Source organism: Aptenodytes patagonicus, chromosome 1 (genome assembly GCF_965638725.1).
Source record: "Aptenodytes patagonicus chromosome 1, bAptPat1.pri.cur, whole genome shotgun sequence".
Taxonomy (NCBI): Eukaryota; Metazoa; Chordata; class Aves; order Sphenisciformes; family Spheniscidae; genus Aptenodytes; species Aptenodytes patagonicus.
The window spans coordinates 117,372,694-117,391,464 of record NC_134949.1 but is presented as its reverse complement, the minus strand read 5'-3'; the positions used below and the strand labels follow the sequence as shown (position 1 = coordinate 117,391,464).

Genomic DNA, 18,771 nt, shown 5'->3' with positions numbered 1-18,771 from the left:
TGCGTGGTGCTGCCAGAGTCACAGAAATTTCACGTATCTGTTTTTCTTTGAATTCCACTTGACATTAAGGAATTGTATTTGGTTGATCACTTTAAAAAAAAAATACAAAACACAAAACAAAACAAACAAAAACCCCAAGAAATTTTAGTTTCATAGAAATATCTATTGTGAATCTGTTGTGAATATCTGTCTAAAATTATCTAAACCTGCCTAAAATAGGACTAAAAAACCCTCTCTCCCCCCTCTCTCCCTCCCTCCCTCCCCCATATTCTCAAATTGTAATTGTTGTTCCTGTATGGAGCAGGGACTCAGCCTCATTATCTCTTTACTTAATTTTTACACACAGTGCTGTCCAGAAAGCAACAACAAAAAAAATCTCTAAGAAATTTTAAGGAACATACTAAAAATCCGAACAGCACTGCTGAAATTACCCTGTATATCCAACTCCATTTCCAACACGTGGTCCCCCTAAACCTATACCTTATATCCCTCAGACCTCCAGTACAGCGTGCTCAAACTCACCCGCTATTTCCCTCTTTACTTTAGCCCTGTGCTGCTCTCAGTGTGTGCGGCAACAGCAGCTCAGAGGCAGGCTCTGTGGTGCAGAGGGGCCTGGCCTCAGATACTGCAACCAAAGCTACGTGCCTCAGGTTTACCGTAAACAATACTGGAGGTCTCTCTTTCAAGCATGTGCTACCCTAGTGACTTCAGCATGCTCTGACATAACTGAAGACTACTTAAAGATACCAATTCCAAGTAATGCCAAGTATTCTGCAGTTAAGGGAAGTTAATTGAGAAAAAGAATATTGAGGTTACAAATCTCAATTTAAGATATTTTGTTTTGTTCAAGTTTCAAAGTTTCAACGTTACACTTATCATACCATCTGATTATTTTCTTCATAATTCTCAGATGTGTTGCTTCTGCTCTGCTGGACCTATCTTGGAGGTATAGAGAAGGACAAAGGCCATGTTGCCTTTTTTTCATTCACAGGTCATCATTGTATAATATCAATTACACTTAACATAGTAGGAAATGACTTGCAAAACTGTTGAATTTTGCAAGTATGAAAACCAGTTTAAAATTTACGCATTAATTATCAATGTAATCATTTAATATTTTTAGCCTGTAAGACCAACTCATGAAGTAGAACCATCTTCAAGGCAACATCAGAAAACTCTTTCTTGCTTTTTTTTTTTTACCTTTACTTTTCACAATTGCATATGTGAAAAAATTATGTCAGTAAGAAAAGATGCTGAGGCATATATACCTATTAATACAATGAGTAAATTATTAGAAGAGAAACAGAATAAAACCTAAAATATTTTATTTATATTTTATTCAAATATTCATTCAAAATTGTATTTTTCTATTAAAAGAAAAATAGCCAACATGTTCTTAAAAATCTACTTAAAATGACATCAAGCTCATTGCAAGGTCAGCAAAAACATGCAGTATAGAGCTCTATTAGGTAAAAATTTAGAGAAATTCCTAACATGAATATCGCATTTTAACAAGTCATTAACATATATAGGCCAAAAGTTTTTAAGATGGAATTCCTATTCTAAAGTATGATTACACCCTTTTGGGCTAAAGAATAGGTAGATTTACTATACAGATGAATAAAGTATAATTTTAGCCACTTTGCCACATTTATTGTTGCAAGACCAGGAAAAGACAACAAAGATGCATTCATCTCTGCTTCAGTACAGGGAGTTTTGGTGAAACGGTTTTTGCAAAGTGACTTTATGCAGTAAACCTCACCTTTTGCTCAGAATTCAACATTCTTATCCCCTTTAAGTCATTGCAATGGCATACCAAATTTGCTTCTATGCAAGCGCACAAGGTAGTCAAAGAAGGAAAAATTTAAATCTTGTAAGTGACATTCATGAGCTCCAAAGTCATGTCAAAATTATGACATGTATTTCATGATGCTAAAGATTGACCTTTTCCATCTTTCCTTTCTCATTTTAAGCTACAAATTAGACAGGAAGAAATGTAACTAAAGCCAATAGTATTTTAATAGAAAAGATGCAAAATTTCCCAGAATATTTCAACATTTTGTTTCTCTTCATTGCTTTTCCTGTCATTTGTCTCTTTCTTAGATCATATGATTGTGTTTATCAGTTTTGGCTGTGATAACAAGATAGGGCTAGGCCCCCATGATTAATAGCTGAAGGGAGGGTGTAAAGAAGGCAGAGCCAGGCCCTTTTCAGTGGTGTCCAGTGACAGGACAAGAGGCAATCCCTTCCAACCTCAACCATTCTGTGAGTAGTGACAGGATGTTGATACACTGATCTAACAGAAACCGAATCTAAAGTATGAACTGTCTGCATTTATTATAATTTATAATAGCAGTAGGTAGCTGAAACATTTGTGACATTTGTCACAACATCTGTGACATCTTGCACATAGTAGTATTATTTTCACTGATTCAAAACCTTGCTTCCTTGAAGGTAAATAGAATTTGCAGCTCAACTTGTTCAACCTGCTTTTAAGTAATGCTGTATATTTTTGCAAAGATATAAAATTAAATAGCATGAATCCAAAGCATCTGCATTAACCACAATGCAATACAGCTAACTAACATAAAACAAAGTGAAAAGCCTAAAAGACTAATTGACTCGGGAAATGAAGTTCAATACTGTAATAGTAATGAGATTGATTTCAAATTCAGGCGGAAAAAAAGAAAAAGAAAAAAGACTGTTTCTGATAAGCAATACAGTAGTATAATAAATACTACACAGGTTTCTTTATAGGTAAAGACTGTGTTGCACATGCTACGCATTTTTTTTTTTGTACCACTGAACGTTGGTACATAACTAATAAGGAATATAACTACAAAATTCAGGTTTGGATGAAAACCAGTAGTAAGAAAACCTCATTTTTGGAAGACACTTTAAATTATTTAAATGGATTTTTTTAGAAATTGTTTTCTAAGAAATCATATTTGTCAACCACTCATGTGGCTGATATCATGCAAAAATGTACCATATTACTGAATGCAATATGTTTGTGATAGTTGATTATATCCTAAAACACTAGTCTTTGTGTACAGTGAGGAAGTAGGCATTTTTGGACCATCCAGCATATCTAATAACTGCAGTATCAATGTTGAAACTTGGGACTTTTAACTGAAATAGAGTGATGCAAAAACTGGTAAATGCAGCTACAAAAGACGGTAAGTTAGGATGCTTCCCGGGTACTATATGGAAAACCAGAGACTTTTCCAAAGAACATGGTTTAATACATCTTCTCCAGTAACAGGAGTATTCTCCGAAGGAATCTGCACTTGGTGATACAGAGCAATCAGAGAGACCAGCATCTTACACAATGTGTGCACCTAGGAGTACACAATTAAGTGCTGTAAATACTGACTGTGTTAATGACAGTTTGAACACAATGAAAGGAAAACTTTAAGGGCAAGTAGAGAGCCACTTCTAAGGATCATAGACTGCTGATCATTAAAGGCTTCTTTAAATCCTTTCCAACTTAGTAATGCTATCAGTGCATCCTAACTAAGAATAATACTATGAGGAAAGATGATCCATCATATCTAACATGTCAAAGTTATGATTTTTCATAATCTAATGCTAATCATTGCAGTGAATAATTTGTGGAACCCAAGAAATAATGTGTTCTCTCATCAGAAGTTTTCTTCTCTTAGTCAGGCCTGTATTGTGCTTTTTAAGATCCGTTTATATCCCTAGCATATATTTTTCAGAATAATTATGTCTCAGCTAAAAAGACAAAAAATACCATATAGAAATTTAAACATCTGCATAGGAAAACTGTAACTTTGAAAGGCACCTGATAGTATGTACAAATATATGTACAAATCAAGTTGTAATTCACTGGGAATTGTACATTTAACTTCCTCAGGCCCTTCTGAAAACCTCATCTTCGAGTATCTCCCATTTTTTCTATTTTTTATCTATTTCTATCATGTTTTTTATTAAAAAAAGAAATAGCTATTTCTCTATGATAAATATATAGATAATCACTATAGACACATCTTAATACCCAATACCTAGTATACATCATATATGCCATCACGCAGGAACTTTTCAATCAGTTACTTCTATTATTATTGTTATTATTATTATCATCATCATCCAATACACACTAGGCTTCATATGTGTAATCAAATTTCGCAGTTAATGAAATCCATTAGTAAATAACATTTATAATGGTATCTTTCTTTTTTACGTCATTTTGATTTATTTTTCATACTGAATATAAGGAAAACTAAACATAACTAAATACAAATATCACTTTGTAGGAAGAAACCCTTATAAATGTCTCTGGGTTCCCTACAATTCATGTCTGTCTAGCATTTACTTCAGATAAAAGGCAGGGTTAACTGTGCCCAATTGGTATCAAACCTGATAATCTCTTCCTGTCCTGGAGAACTGCTCTTATCATCAAGAGCAACCCCAACAGAGAACACGGATAAAGTACAGAAACTCTGTGCAATCCTACTGTCAGTTTAAGTCTCTGATAGGGGTCAGTAAGTAAAAGGATGAGACAGTGACACCAGAGCACTCTGTGTTAGGCCTGTTTAACTGCACTGACGTTTAAGGATGTGATGAGAGCATGCTCCTTTCCTGACTACACAAACTGACAAATGTATTAAAACTTATAAAGAAAACTGCTGTAGTTTTGTTATTAACATACAGAATGGCATAGGTGCATTGAGTAGTCCTATCTAGGAACTATGGAACAATATAAAAAATTGTCTTGCTTATTTATTTATATTTTAATTTTAAAATAGTTATTGAGTTTTATACTAGAATATTATTAAAAATAATAAAAATTCTGCTAAAATGGCTCATTAGTGATTATGCAAAAAGCCAGCCATACCCACAAAAATTCTTCTCAAAACTGGTTTTGAAGGGAACAAAACCAAAAAAATTGAAGTGAAGATTAAAATATTTTGAAGAGTTTTATGCAATTTGGTAAATGAATATTTGGAAAAAAAAAAATTAAAAAACCCTGATCGCAATGTTTGTAATTACAATTAACATGCTGAAAAAATATCACTTGCAAAATGATACAAGAAGAGTCAAATCATTTATTCAATACCAACTTCACAGGATCTCATAACAATTCCCCGTTTTCCCATTTTGCTATGAGATTACAAATTAGTTGTTTAGTTTTTGAACCTGTACCTTTTGCTGAAAGTCTCTAGCCTGCAACTTACAAAGTGAAATAACTGGAATGAAGGATAACTATGACACCTGCTTCATAAAAGAATGTATTTGTAGTGTCTACCAAGGCATAAAATCATACTTAAACCAAAACGGTATTCCATATTTGATTGTTCCCACACATATTCAAAATTAAGCCTGCCGTACCATAATGAGAATATGTCACTTAGCATCTGTTCTAAAACTTTTACCCAGAAAGGTGTCTTAGACTATAATAATGTATTGTATCAATCCAGAGATTTTGTTATGCCCTTTAGTATGAATTCTGTGCTGCTAATAAATTCTTAAATTTCAGTTGCCCACGTTTCATAAAATGTGGTGCATCCTATATCTCTCTTCTGAACACAAAAGGTATTAATATTTAATTTTAAAGCACAACGGCTACATAACCTTAATCAAACAATATATTTCATATCACTGTGTAGAGGAGGACAGGATTTTACAGAAATTTTACAGGAACTTCACTGAACTTGCATTTTTATCTAGTAATTTTTTTTTTTCCTTTATATACATATAAAATAAATAATTATCAGTGCACCAGTGCACTCATTAAAGAAACAAATATAGTAAATCAATATGTTCCCAAAAGAATAATAATATTTTGCGAAGTTTCAAATCCCTTCATATGTCTATTTATTGAAGAGTAGCTATGTTAAAGCTATTAATAAATACTGTATTTATTTCTTAGGTCTTCTGGGTTGGCAAATCTCTCAATTCCTAACATCCAATTACAACTTTCACCATTTCTCATTTTCCTTTCAGATTTATTTCCTATGTCATAATGCATTGTTTGCTTGCCAAAAAGATGGAAAATGCAACTGTATACTGAAGTCACTTTTAGAACTCCTCAGGAAATCACTCAGCTGATAGTCTGCAACCGTTACTTATCTTTCTCTGCCACAGATCCTATTCCAACTTCTGTCTTCCCGCTGGAAAGACTTTCTGTTCAGAGCCTCAATCTCAAACAGGCTCAACTCAAGCTATATTGCAAATGTAGAACAAATTTATCTAGAAAATCTCTAGCAAAATAGAACGACAATGAAATATAAAAGAAGGATTTTGTTTGTTTGTTTTCATTTTTTGAAGACCTTTGCTTCATGAATTTGAAGAACAGTTTGAAGAGGCAATTTTCCAATGAATTTTTGTATATTTCAAATTTATATCCTCTGATTGGCTTCTATAGCATCAGACTCTTCTCTAAGCAAAAACAATCTCCTTTTCTCCTGGATAAATTTTAAAAGCTTTGAATAAAGCAGCCTGTCTAAAAGAGATTATCACAAACTTGTGAACTCCAGGAGGGGTTATAAGAAGGGCTAGAGACTTGCTGGGGATTAGTAAAACAGAGAACAAGGAAAAAACCAGAAGACTGTTGAACCTTAGAAGGTTAAGCTCAAGACTGAGCTGTTGCTCAAATCAATCCTTACATTATCGCACTGAATACTTTTCACCCACAGCAGTCTCCACTAGCCCGAAGATTTGAAGTTATTACGCTTAGCCTTAAGTAAGTGGGTAATACCACTGGAATATGATTTCAGATGAAATACTGTCCTGCTTAAATCACCGACAAGGGTCTTGTCAACTTTAGAAAAGACAGGATTCCTCCACAGAATTCCATATCACTAACTACAGAAGAACATGCTTTCTTAAATTATGCAAGTTTAAACATGAATTACTAGGAAAAACTGACCTTCCATTAAGAATGTACTTTTTTTTTCTTTTAAAACAAATTTAAAAGAGAAAACAAAATATTAGAACTTACATTCAATATCAAGGTACATGCTCTTTTGGTGCCCACCAATTCTACTTGCAGCTTCACAGTCATATCTCCCTGAATCTGACAACTTCACATCTTTAATATGCAGTGACGATTTTCCATGCTGCCCTTTGACTTCTATACGGCCATCTGGGCTCTGTTTACATTGATTCAGGAAAAAGAAAGGTTTTATATATATATGTATATTTATGTATGTTTTATATATTAAACACCATTGATAAGTATGACTGAAAGCATCCCTTCACCCATGGTGAAGTTATTACTGACAGCTAAGCAACTTCGAAATTTGTTAAATAAATTAAAAAAAATATAGAAAAAGATGTTCTGTTTCTAGGCACTATAATCAAGGGAATAAGTACATGCTTAAAGGAACATTGTCAAGGTAAACCACAAAATGTACCCACTTATGACTGCAATAGTGAACTGCATACTCAAAACCTGTTTATGATGTCACTCATTTTGTTATGATGCTGCAGTTAATGAAAACGCATACATGTAAAATCATAGTATCTTAGATTACAGTTAGCATTATCTCTCTTGTCCTTAAAAATGTAACTGTGAAACTGAATAGAAATATCCCCTCCAAACAATGATCAAAACACAAATCCAGTCATAGATTTATTTCCATTATTCACATTTTCTTGTCACAAGCTCACAATTGTTAAAAAACATGATCCATAAATGCAACTGGAATTTCTGGATTTCATTTCCATATCATTACATGGAAAAAGGCAAGGGAGAAAAATGAATGCTGGCTTCTGATTTTCTAGAGCATAAATTTTATATTTAGCAACTTCATAAAAATCCTTATCCATAACACCTCCCCACCCCCTCCCCAAAAACTACTTGAATTTCAAGAGTATAAAATATTAGGGAAAGCTAAATAAAACAATTAAAAAAAATTCCACTGCTTGACACTTCAACCTTCATGGAGTAGTATACCTGAGGAAAAAGAAGTTATTTTTAATCTGTTTCTGCTCTTTGCTTGTTTTGTAGCTTTGGGAAAATTCCTTTACTTCTTTGTTTCACTTTTTTCGTTTGAGGAAAAAAAAGGCTGATAAAAAATACTGGTATTTACCTACCTTCATTATTGAGGGAAGGTGGAAAAGGGAGGGTAAACCAGTAACTATTTCACTGTATCACATTTAAACTTGAAACATACTTTAATGTCCAGTCCTACAAATACATACAGTCAAGTTTACTGCTTTTTACACTAAATACTCACCAAGTGGCAGCTGATATTTAAGTGACTGAGTTTTTAATTCTGTACAATTGTTTCTTCACTGAATACAGGAAAAATGAACACAATTTAGATCTTAAAATATTTGACATAAAGCAGTCATAAAAACCATTCTGTATATCATAATTTCTACGGAAAGAAAAGTATTCTGATCCCACATCAGAATCCAAGAACACTGAATTTTGTTTTCTGTGAAAACGTCACAGCATAGGTACATAAATTAAAGTTATGGAATTCTAATGCAAAAGCAAACCTAAAAACCTCTGGGTTGGTAAAAATTAGTAACTAACACAACTTAGTTATCTCTTATGTCATTTCTAGTGTTGAAAATTCTATTTTCATTATACCTTTAAAAAAGGAAAGAGAAAAGTTATAAAGTTACTAGTAAACATACTACAGTACTGAATGTCATGTTTTTTGGAGGGTTTTCTTGGGATAACTAAAATGCAATTTCTTTAAAACAAAACAATAAATAGTTTTCTAATTTCTGATATATATTTTTATATATATTTTACAAGTACTTTGTATGACAGTTAATAACAGTATTATTTACCTATGAATTATTTGCTTTTTAAAAAAAAAATCATGTAATACAATGGTAAGTCTACATTATTCCTACCTAAAATGTACATACACTTTAGCAATTCTATTTCTGATTTTACCTTGATTACAAATATTTCCCTAAGAAGTTACATTTGAAACTGTGAGAAGACATATGCTGAAACAACCTGTGACTACGAATCACAGATGCAGTACTAAATACTGTATTAGTGATTCATTAAGAGCTGCCCCCCTAAAGCACTAAGGTAGCTTTATACAATAGACAGTAGTAGTAGATAACAGATACTTTGAGAAAAATATTCTCTTTGCCCTTCCTTATTGTATATCACAAAACCACAATGAGGAGCCAAATTTATTCTTAGTACTTTCTCCTCGCACAATGGAAAGTGTCTTTCCGTGAAATTATATTGACCTCTAGCTGTAACGACACATTCACTGAAGTTCTTTCACCATGATTTTCTGAATCAGATAGAGATTATTCAGCTAGCTCAATTTTCTATTTCCAGTAATAGGTTGTTGGAAGCATATAGGAAAAAGAGAAAAAAAACTGAATTGGAAATATATATTCCAAATGGTAATTCTTCATTCTCTGAAAAATAAGCATGTACTAGTTGTACCTTCTGGGCAGTATGGTCAATAGGATTCCTGTAAAAAGAGTTAAATTATTTATAATCCTCACTAAAATCACTAAAGGTATTTTTACAGAAGTATAAAATTTGTAGTGCTATTTTGAATTTGATAACAAAGTAAAATTTTATCAGTTCAATAGTAATCCCAAATATTACAATTCACTGTATAATTCACTATATATTTCACTACAATTAATTCTATACATTCCAAAGCACAGATACAAGTGCTAATTGATGTTTAAAAAAAAAAGGTAATGAAAATAAGCACAAAGATCCTTAAAATTAAATAGTTTTTTACAGTAACTTCTCAATATTGTTTTTAGGTTATCTAAATTATTTTCTGATACTGCTGGAAAAAATTACTTTGACATGTACACATTTGGTCTGTACTCAAAATAACTTTCCTATGTTCTCATGTATGAGAAAAAAATATTTTATTCAAATATGGATGACATAATATGTCTTAGGTTTACAGTTAGGGCAAAAAACAACCTAATAAATACTCTGAATGATAGGAGAATTTTGCATGACCACATCGTCTATTCTCATCATCAAATATATGGTAAGAAGCATTTTGAGAGGGATCTACTAGGTTAAGCAAAGTCCACAAAACCAAATAAACCACATAACAATTGTAGGCAAGAAAATTTGGCCCAAATGATCATAAAAATACGTATTCACTAAAGTTAATTTATACTTTTTCAAAATTGTCTGAAAATTATTACAATAGTCTCTTTGAAATTGCTTATAAAGTAATGTAAAATATATAATGTTTTCTGCCACATTGCTCAGAATGCTTTTTGTCCTGTGGCTTCTTCATGAACAGTTTAAGAAGTCCTGTTCCCTGGTCCTATTCTGCAGATGGATTAGTGTACAATTTCATTAATTTTTCTGCAAACATGGTGCAATACCTGATTAAAAATATACTGTTTGGCTGACATTCCTGAACACAGAAATATGTGAAAGAAAAGAAGAGTGCAAATACAGACCAAGAAAATTCCATAAATAAATAAATACATACATACATAAATGACAATATTTTGAAGCAGGTGCCTATGTCTAGAGAGGATTCCCAGAATATGCCGGAGACTAACATGTGCAAATGAAAAATGCTAGATAGTATGATGAATTTTCACAGGGACTTCAGAAATACTCGTGTGGCTGTATTATATTGTTCTATGGTATAAGTCAGTTAATAGAGATCTGGGTAAATAAGTCAAGGACACATTTTGACACAAAAAGCACAATAACAGTGCAGTCATGCTGAAGCACAGCTAGGAATGAATATTAGGAACACAGCAGAGACACAGAAGTTTACTATAGCAAAGAGCAATGAAGAAGCTGGGACAAAAATTTAATATACTGTGTTAGCCTCAAGCAAAAACTGAAACCATGCTAGTTATATTTTCCCATTCTTGTAAAGGGCATTATCAAAACCAGAATATACCAACAAAGCAGAAGTCTGCATTCATACTGATCCATAACGTCAGTCATTCATCTTATTTAACTTTGAACAGCAAATACACAATATCAAACAGGGGCAGCCCTAACCTTGGGGTCTGTAACCACCAGAACTTTATAACCCTTGGTAAAATCTTTCTAAGGCTTATTTCCCTCCTGCGCTCAGTATGGAGAGCACGTGTTAGCACCATGTCTGGCACCATAACACACCGAAACAGGAAGAGGAAGAGGCAGCACATGTGGGAACACGAAGTACACTGCACCTGCCCAGTAGTCCTCAGTAGAAATCCCCACCAGGAAAAAAGCATTGGAGATGCCACTGGTGACAAATCAAAATACAAATATAATCTCTATAAATTAATAATGTCAGTAACTCTCAAGTCTGCCTGAAATAATAATGGATACCTAGTAAATTGGATTTTTTTTTTTTTTCCCTTTCAAATGTTATAGTGGGAGAGATGTAAAATACGTACTATGGTGTTTTCTGCTAGATTGAATAAGTACACGTGCTTTTATTTCTTAGTATTAATAAAGAGTATAAAAAATAGACAAAACAAAATCCTAGACAACCAGAACAGTCTCTGTGGTTCAATACTCATGATTTCTGCTCATTCACTGAATTACTCCGTATCACTGTGGAGCATGAATAATCAGTGAGGTCTGAAAACATACGTGGTCAACACAGTTCCATACAGATATACATATTTCCTTAGAAAGATCAATGAGCAAGTATGTTAACAGGTGCTTACACTCTAAGACATTGGAAGAATAACGTCAATAAACAGACCATTGTGTGTCCTGAAAATGGTAAAGACAGACAAGGTCTTCAGAAGTTACCTTTTTACAGCATTTTGGAAATCATAATAAGGTCTTAAGAAAGCAAAATATTTTTCATCATTAATGTTAATTAGAGAATTTCATAGAATTCATAAATAAAAGTGGGTTTTGGGGGGTTTTGGGGGTGTTTTTTTTCCCCCACAACCTCATCACCAGCATAAAGCTAAAACACAAGTGACAAAACTTCAGCAGAGACTTTGATAGGTACAGCTCAGGTACAGATGACTTTGTGATTTTATCCACATAAACCCCACATTCCCCAAATTAAGAATTTAACATTTCACAGAAAAACACCTTTTATTTTGAATACTGATAGCAGTCTAGTTCTCGGTCATTGTCAAAGGAAACAAAACTGTTCTACACAGGTGTCCAAGTAAAATTATCCACAATGACAACTCTGAAGTATCAAAATGTGCCTTCTGAAAAAAAACCCCAAACACCAAAGGGTGAGAACTTTCTGCACTTGCAATATTCTTACTCAGAATATGTAGCTTAACCCAAATGAATTCTACAATAATCATAAAATGGGAGGTATCTCATCACTTGAGATTAATTCTACAGATTCTGTTAAAGTAAATACATATTTTTTTATTTTGATAAAATTCTTGTCACGCTATATATGCTATTCTACTACCTGACTTTTTCTGTCATGCTCTTGCTTCCCGAACTTCTCACATGATTTGTAGTTCCACACGTGAATATTCCCAAAGTCCTGACCGGCTGATGCTGACCTGACTGGTCGATGCACAGTTCCAAAACCATGTTCCAGAGCTCCCAAGGCAGTACCAGAATGATGATAACAGTGTATTTCAAGGGTTCCACATGCAGAGGAGGTATGCAGTTTTCAGGGTATGATTGCTAGAGAGAATAGGGATGTGATGAGAGTACAACATCCACAGAGAGATACGAACAGCTTCTGGGACAGAATAACTTATTCAGGTACCATGGAGCGTTCCATCTCACAATTCCATTGCCACTGTAGTTCAAAAAGTGTAATTTCTCAGAAGGGGAGAATTAGCTGATTATGATGCTTAGAAATTGTCGTTCTTTGTCAACTGTAGAAAGCTGTACTTGGGAAGAGATGGATGGTGTGATTAGTGGTTGAGTTTGATTTATCAACCATTTCTCCAACTCCCACTTAGGGACTGTAGCACCAAAGGAGATGAAGTTGTATGGCTGCCAAAATGTGCATTTTGAGCTAGCTGAAAGCAAGAGTGGAAGGTGAGAACAGATGCAGAAATTGGTGACTCATTTGTAGCTGGATTTTGATAATATTACTTGGATGGTTAGAGCAGCTGTGACTTTGTGTTGATTATCTTCCCTCCTACAGAGTTTACTGTTTGGCTGACAAAATACTCCTTCATCCCTTGAAGTCCAAGTGCAAGACTGCAAGCAACAAAACCCCTACATTTAAAATCTAGACAAGTTGAAATACCTTTATTTGTTTTTCTTCTAATGTTTAAAGCTTATTTGTGATCGAAGTGCCACTACTGTCCATAGTTACACCACTGCAGGTCATTTGCCTGTCACATATTTACCAACTATGTCTTCTGACACCTTGTGTACTTTAGTGCTATTTTGGACATGCATTGCATGTGTTAACAACAGAAAAGATGAAGAAACAGTGGCTTAGAATTGAGATTGTTGTTTCTTTTGTAAAACACCGTGCAACATATTCAAGGACAGTCATTGTGAGAACATATAACTTGAGTAAAAACTGCAGGACTTTTTCGAGTTCCTCCAAAGGAGCTGCTGCAGATGTACGTGGTAGAAGATCCTCACATCAGGGGGGGGCGGGGAAGAACCTGTTTTAATTTGATGCCTAGCTCTTCCTTCTTCAGATCAAATTGTCAAAAATTGCCAACTCATTATGTTGTCTTGGTCATGTTCCGAGTACACATCACCAAATTTTCAAGGAGAAAACAAATACCGATTAACAGAATCATCTTTGGAATTTCATGAATAACAATTTTTTTAGGAAGCTTTCTGATTTTTGGTTGTGTTGATATTCACATGAGAGGAAAACTTCAGATAACATACTTCAGGCTGATGTTTCTTATATGTGAGGTTTAAGCAGATCGTAATTGCTCATGAAACTATTCCTTGAAGCAGCATGAAAGATAAGAACTTCTGCAACCTGACATGCTGATACTAAATGATGATAAAATTCCAGAAGTCTATTAAATGTAGTGACCAGCAATTCCTAGTCTGAAAATCTACCTTTGATGATGAGAAAGGGCTGTTAGTCACAACAGCCATCATCGTGTAGAAGCTGATGGAAGCTCCCTTCTGGATTATGGATGGTATATTCACAATATTTCCCATTCTCTTCAGGTAAATGTATTCTATCCATGCACCTGTTGGAGACAGCAGAAAATTCCAGAGTATTGCTACGTGCATATGCCTTAATGTCCAGTGAATCAGAATAATGCTACAGCAGTGTCTTGGACTTCAGTGATTTTTATAGGAGACCTTGTGATTGTTTTAGAACTGCAGCTCATTAAATATATACGTCAGCATGCTGCAAATTCCTGAATTTGTTAGGAATTTGTTTTTCCACAAGGAAGAAATAATTGAAGAGCCTATTGTTTGTAGATCTATCATGTAACACCAGGGAAGTCACAAAAAACTAATCTTGAAGAAAAAAATATCGGTGTTTTGATTTTCTGTTCATCTGCAGACATAGCAGTTACGTTTAAAGAATTCAGATTGGAAATAGGAGCAGGTTCTATGCAGGTTGTTAACAGCATGTACAGTCTCAGGAAAAATGTATTCTTGAAAGCTTCATATAACTGTTAGAAATTATGAACTGATATTTGATTGATTCATGCTGGCATTTCTTTCAAACTTAAGTTGTTACATAATGAGATGACACGGGATATCCAATACACCAAAACCACTTACTAAGACGTGAAACAGAAAACTGAACTTCTTTCCTTGATTGGTTTTTACTCACAAAAGAGTATGAAAGAAAAATAATAAAGAGAGAAAATATGATCATCAGCCATTCAAGATTACTTCCACTAAAGATGCAAATCACAAGAAATAAATGGTTGATGGTTATTAATGGCAAAAATATTAGCATCGTATGAAAAAAGCTTGTAGAGGAAAACCAGCATTACTGTTGGCTATAAAAAATAACAATAGTAACCACAAACGAGTGTTTATAACAGAAATATTACAACTGTAATAATTAAATATGTAACTTTGTAATTAGAAATTCTGATTCACTCATAAATACTCTGTTTAATGGTTATATTCCTAAGAATTTTGCTGATCTGAATCTACTCCAACACTGCTGTGATGCCATTAACATGGGTGGCTCAGATGGATTCAGACCAGCAAAATTCTCAGGAATAAGACCATTAAGTACAACATTCTTACTCAGTACAGACCTCACATAAAACAGCCACTAAAAATAATGATTATACTATACAATTACATCTTCCTTTAGACAATCAAATCTTATTGTAAATTGATTCTTTGGATAAATGAGAATGAGACACAGGTGATTATACTCCAGCTTTGTAAATCTTTAAAATGGTTGCAAAGCATTTGTAACTTCAGTGCAAACTGGAGTCACAAGGTCTTCCTGCAAAGGAGGAGTAAGGGAAAACTCTAGCATAAGCATAGGGCTCCAAACATGTATCAATATGGGATCTAGGACTGCTCAGACTTAAAATACTAACTGTGATTTCCCAGAACTTATTCTTCAGTGATTACTCAATCTCTGTACATCTGAACAAGAATAATCACTATTAAATATATACAGCATCAGTAGCAACAAGTATGGTTATTCTGACTAGGAACTTCAACCTGGTCCTGTTTCTGTTCAGGTCAGTTCAAATCTGAAGTAAACGTTACTTCAGCTGTAGAAATAACTAGTACAGTGAAACTATACCACTGTACTACACCAAACGGCCCATACAGAATGAGTTACAAAACTGTGAAAGAACAAGGAAACATCAAGCACTAGGATTCCAGCTTTCCTTCAGGCAGGGACTGTAGCCCAGTAAGTAGGATTCTCCTATTACTAGTAAAGGCTCTGCACTGTTCCAGCAGCGCAGAGACTTGGGACTTGCCAGGGGTTGCCTTGTTCTGAGGTGATTTCAGTTTGCTTTATGATTGCAAGTCCCTAGTCATCAGGTAACTACCCAAATTTGTTTCCACTTAGCTCTGTGTTAAGTACCACGTATGGCAAAGGTCTAACTAACAAACATTAGCTCTTTATCTTAATTGGGACTGGAGAAGGCAGTTCTGTAACTTTAATAACTAACAGGTGAAAATGGAAAAAAAAAAAAAAAACAAACACCAAAACAACCTGTAGCTGGAAACCCATGAAGACAAAGCACGTAAGCTGGCTGCAATACAAAATGGACAAAAATAACTTGAAGTTGACCCAAGGCAGGGAAGGAAGCATGGTTTTGGTTAGGTTTCTTTTTAAGGGGTTGGGGTGGGAGATTAAGTCATTTGTATTTTCCCCTGGAGAAGAATTTAGGATGCTGCTGAATTGTCAACCCTTCTCTCCCTTTTTTTTTTTTTTTTAAGAAAATAAGTACTGTCAACCTCAGGTCTCAGGGTAGTACTGGATGGGTGACTATAACAATGAAAAGAAAACTAGGAGGCTTTTGTATAACATTTTAACTGCATTGTTAACTTTTTTCCCCTGTATTACTTAGATAACTTGGATTAAAGTGTTCCTATCACTGTAACTAGACTAATTGTTTGTTTTATTTTGTTTAAATTGATAAAACATTACTTGGACTGATAACAAATTCTTGGATAAATACGGCTTGTATGCCCCTCTTGCTCACAAAACTCTTCTGTAAGAATATAAAATAACCTTTAAAATGGCAACTATTCCCAGAATCTCAAACTGAGCTTAATGCATTTGTATATACATTAATTTCATTTTCATAGAATTCAGGTTCAAACCATGACACAGTTCAGCTTTAGTTGCAGGAATAACTGACGTGGTGAAGGTATGCAGTTATATACCACAGAACAGCCCATACAGAGCAGCACAACATGTGCTTTCTTTGGCGGGAGGGGAATCACGATTTGAGTTTCTCTTACTGGTTTGTTCAGTAGTTGTATGCACCTTGGGATCCTTTCCAGTTCTCTGTAAAGGTGATGTATATTTTATTAAAATGACTACGGCTAGACAGCAGATGGGAAGTCTGCCTGGAAACTGGGATGAGGTGGAGCCCTGCAGGGGGATCTATAAGCAACAAGGCTTCCTTAGGGGAAGGAAAGGCACAGAAAGCCAGAAATGCATAACTTGAGTCATGAGGAGCAGGGGAATTGTCTGCAGGAGGACACAGATCCAGATCTCACAGATCAAAAAGTCTTTGCTCACCAACCTCGATAATTCTGTAGGGCTTTTTGCAACTGAAGAAACAACAGGAAATTATTGCAGTAGCAAGCAAAATGGAGAAAATGAGCTAACCTGGACATATCTGAAAGGGCACAGAAATATTTCTTTTCAAATTATTTTATTTAATTGGTATCATCCAATAGAGTTTCTCTGTTTACATTTCTAATTTTATTTATATATACAGATATAAATAAAAGATTATGCTGAACCTATCAGTCAAATTGGGTGGAAACTGTTATGGAAAAATGTGCTGCTACTAGAGTTTGAAATAAATTGGAAAGCACAGATTGCAACATGGCAGCACAAAAACCCATATGTCATTCTGCTAGGGAAAGTATCACTGAGAAACAAACCCTAAAACCAATCTATAGCTTATTTTCAGTCAGCTTACAGCATTTCCTACTCAACTGCACAAATTAGGAAACCTCAAGGAGTATATATTATTAAATTAAATTATTGGAAGTTATGCATAGTACATTGCTGAAGAAACAGATCTGTAACAACCCATAAACTGAAGAGACCGTGTGGATAAATTAATCACAGCTAAAAAATTAGTCCCAGCTCTAGGAATCTCAGGTATGCAGGCAAACTGGGAGGGGAGAGGGAGGCCTGAATCAATCACCTGAAATCAATTTCTGGGTGAAGAAGGAGAGGAAAAAGAGAAGTGAGGAAAAAAGTGTGAGAAACAGCCCCGCAGACATCAAAGTGGGAGAAGGAGGAGGGGGAGGAGGAGGTGCTCCAGGCGCCCGAGCAGAGATTCCCCGGCAGGCCATGGAGAAGACCACGGTGAAGCAGGTTGTCCCCCTGCAGCCCACGAAGGTCCATGGTGGAGTGGATATCCACACTGCAGCCCACAGAAGACCCCACCCCGCAGCAGGTGGACATGCCCTGAAGAAAGCTGCAGCCCATGGAGAGTCCACTCCGAAGCAGGCTCCTGGCAGGACCTGTGGCCCATGGGGGACCCATGCTGGAGCAGTCTGTTCCTGAAGGACTGTACCCTGTGGAAAAGACGCATGCTGGAGCAGTTCTTGAAGAACTGCAGCCTGTGGGAAGGACACACGTTGGAACAGAGGAGACTGTGGGCAGCAAATGGCCTCTTGGTGGGCTGCTGGTAGGGGTAAGAGTTTTCTTTCTCTCTTGTACAGCTACTACCTCTCAACATCTCATCCAAGAAACAAAGTTACCAATAAAATTGCCAAAAAATACATTTGCTGAGGATATCTCATGAGCAAAAAATCCCCATGTTATTTAGTATTTTGGCGTTTGCTACAAGGTGAATGATGCATGTGTAATGTTTCATGACCACACAATTTCATTTTAACAAATATGATGATAAAGGTAATAAAGACAAAAGGACTAATCTGTTTATATAAATCCATACATTTTCATACAGAATTTGTGAAGTTTTTTTAACATGATTAGGGCATATCTGCTAAATATGATGACTGGTGAGTTCAGAAATTCTTAAAGAATATCCATAAATCTTAAAGTTCTTAGAGATCTTAATTTTAAATGCCTACAGTAATGCTTTTGGGTGAGATAGTGATACTTTTATCTCAATAGAGATTGCTATAGTTTTGGTATTACTGAAATCACTTTGAATCTGTGATAAGGAAGCAGTGATAACTGTGGTCTACATAACATCACATGTTCTATACTGCAAATATGTTTGTCTAATCAGTAT

General features: G+C 34.9%; 1 protein-coding gene across 1 annotated transcript in view; it reads right to left on the bottom strand.

Moving 5' to 3' along the window:
• The window catches only part of NCAM2 (neural cell adhesion molecule 2), a 330,359-nt gene that overhangs the window by 97,793 nt on the left and 213,795 nt on the right, over positions 1 to 18,771 (bottom strand). The window contains exon 9 of the mRNA XM_076352315.1: positions 6,968 to 7,118. Coding sequence (XP_076208430.1) covers positions 6,968 to 7,118 — 151 coding nt within the window. The remainder of the gene's footprint in view (positions 1 to 6,967; positions 7,119 to 18,771) is intronic.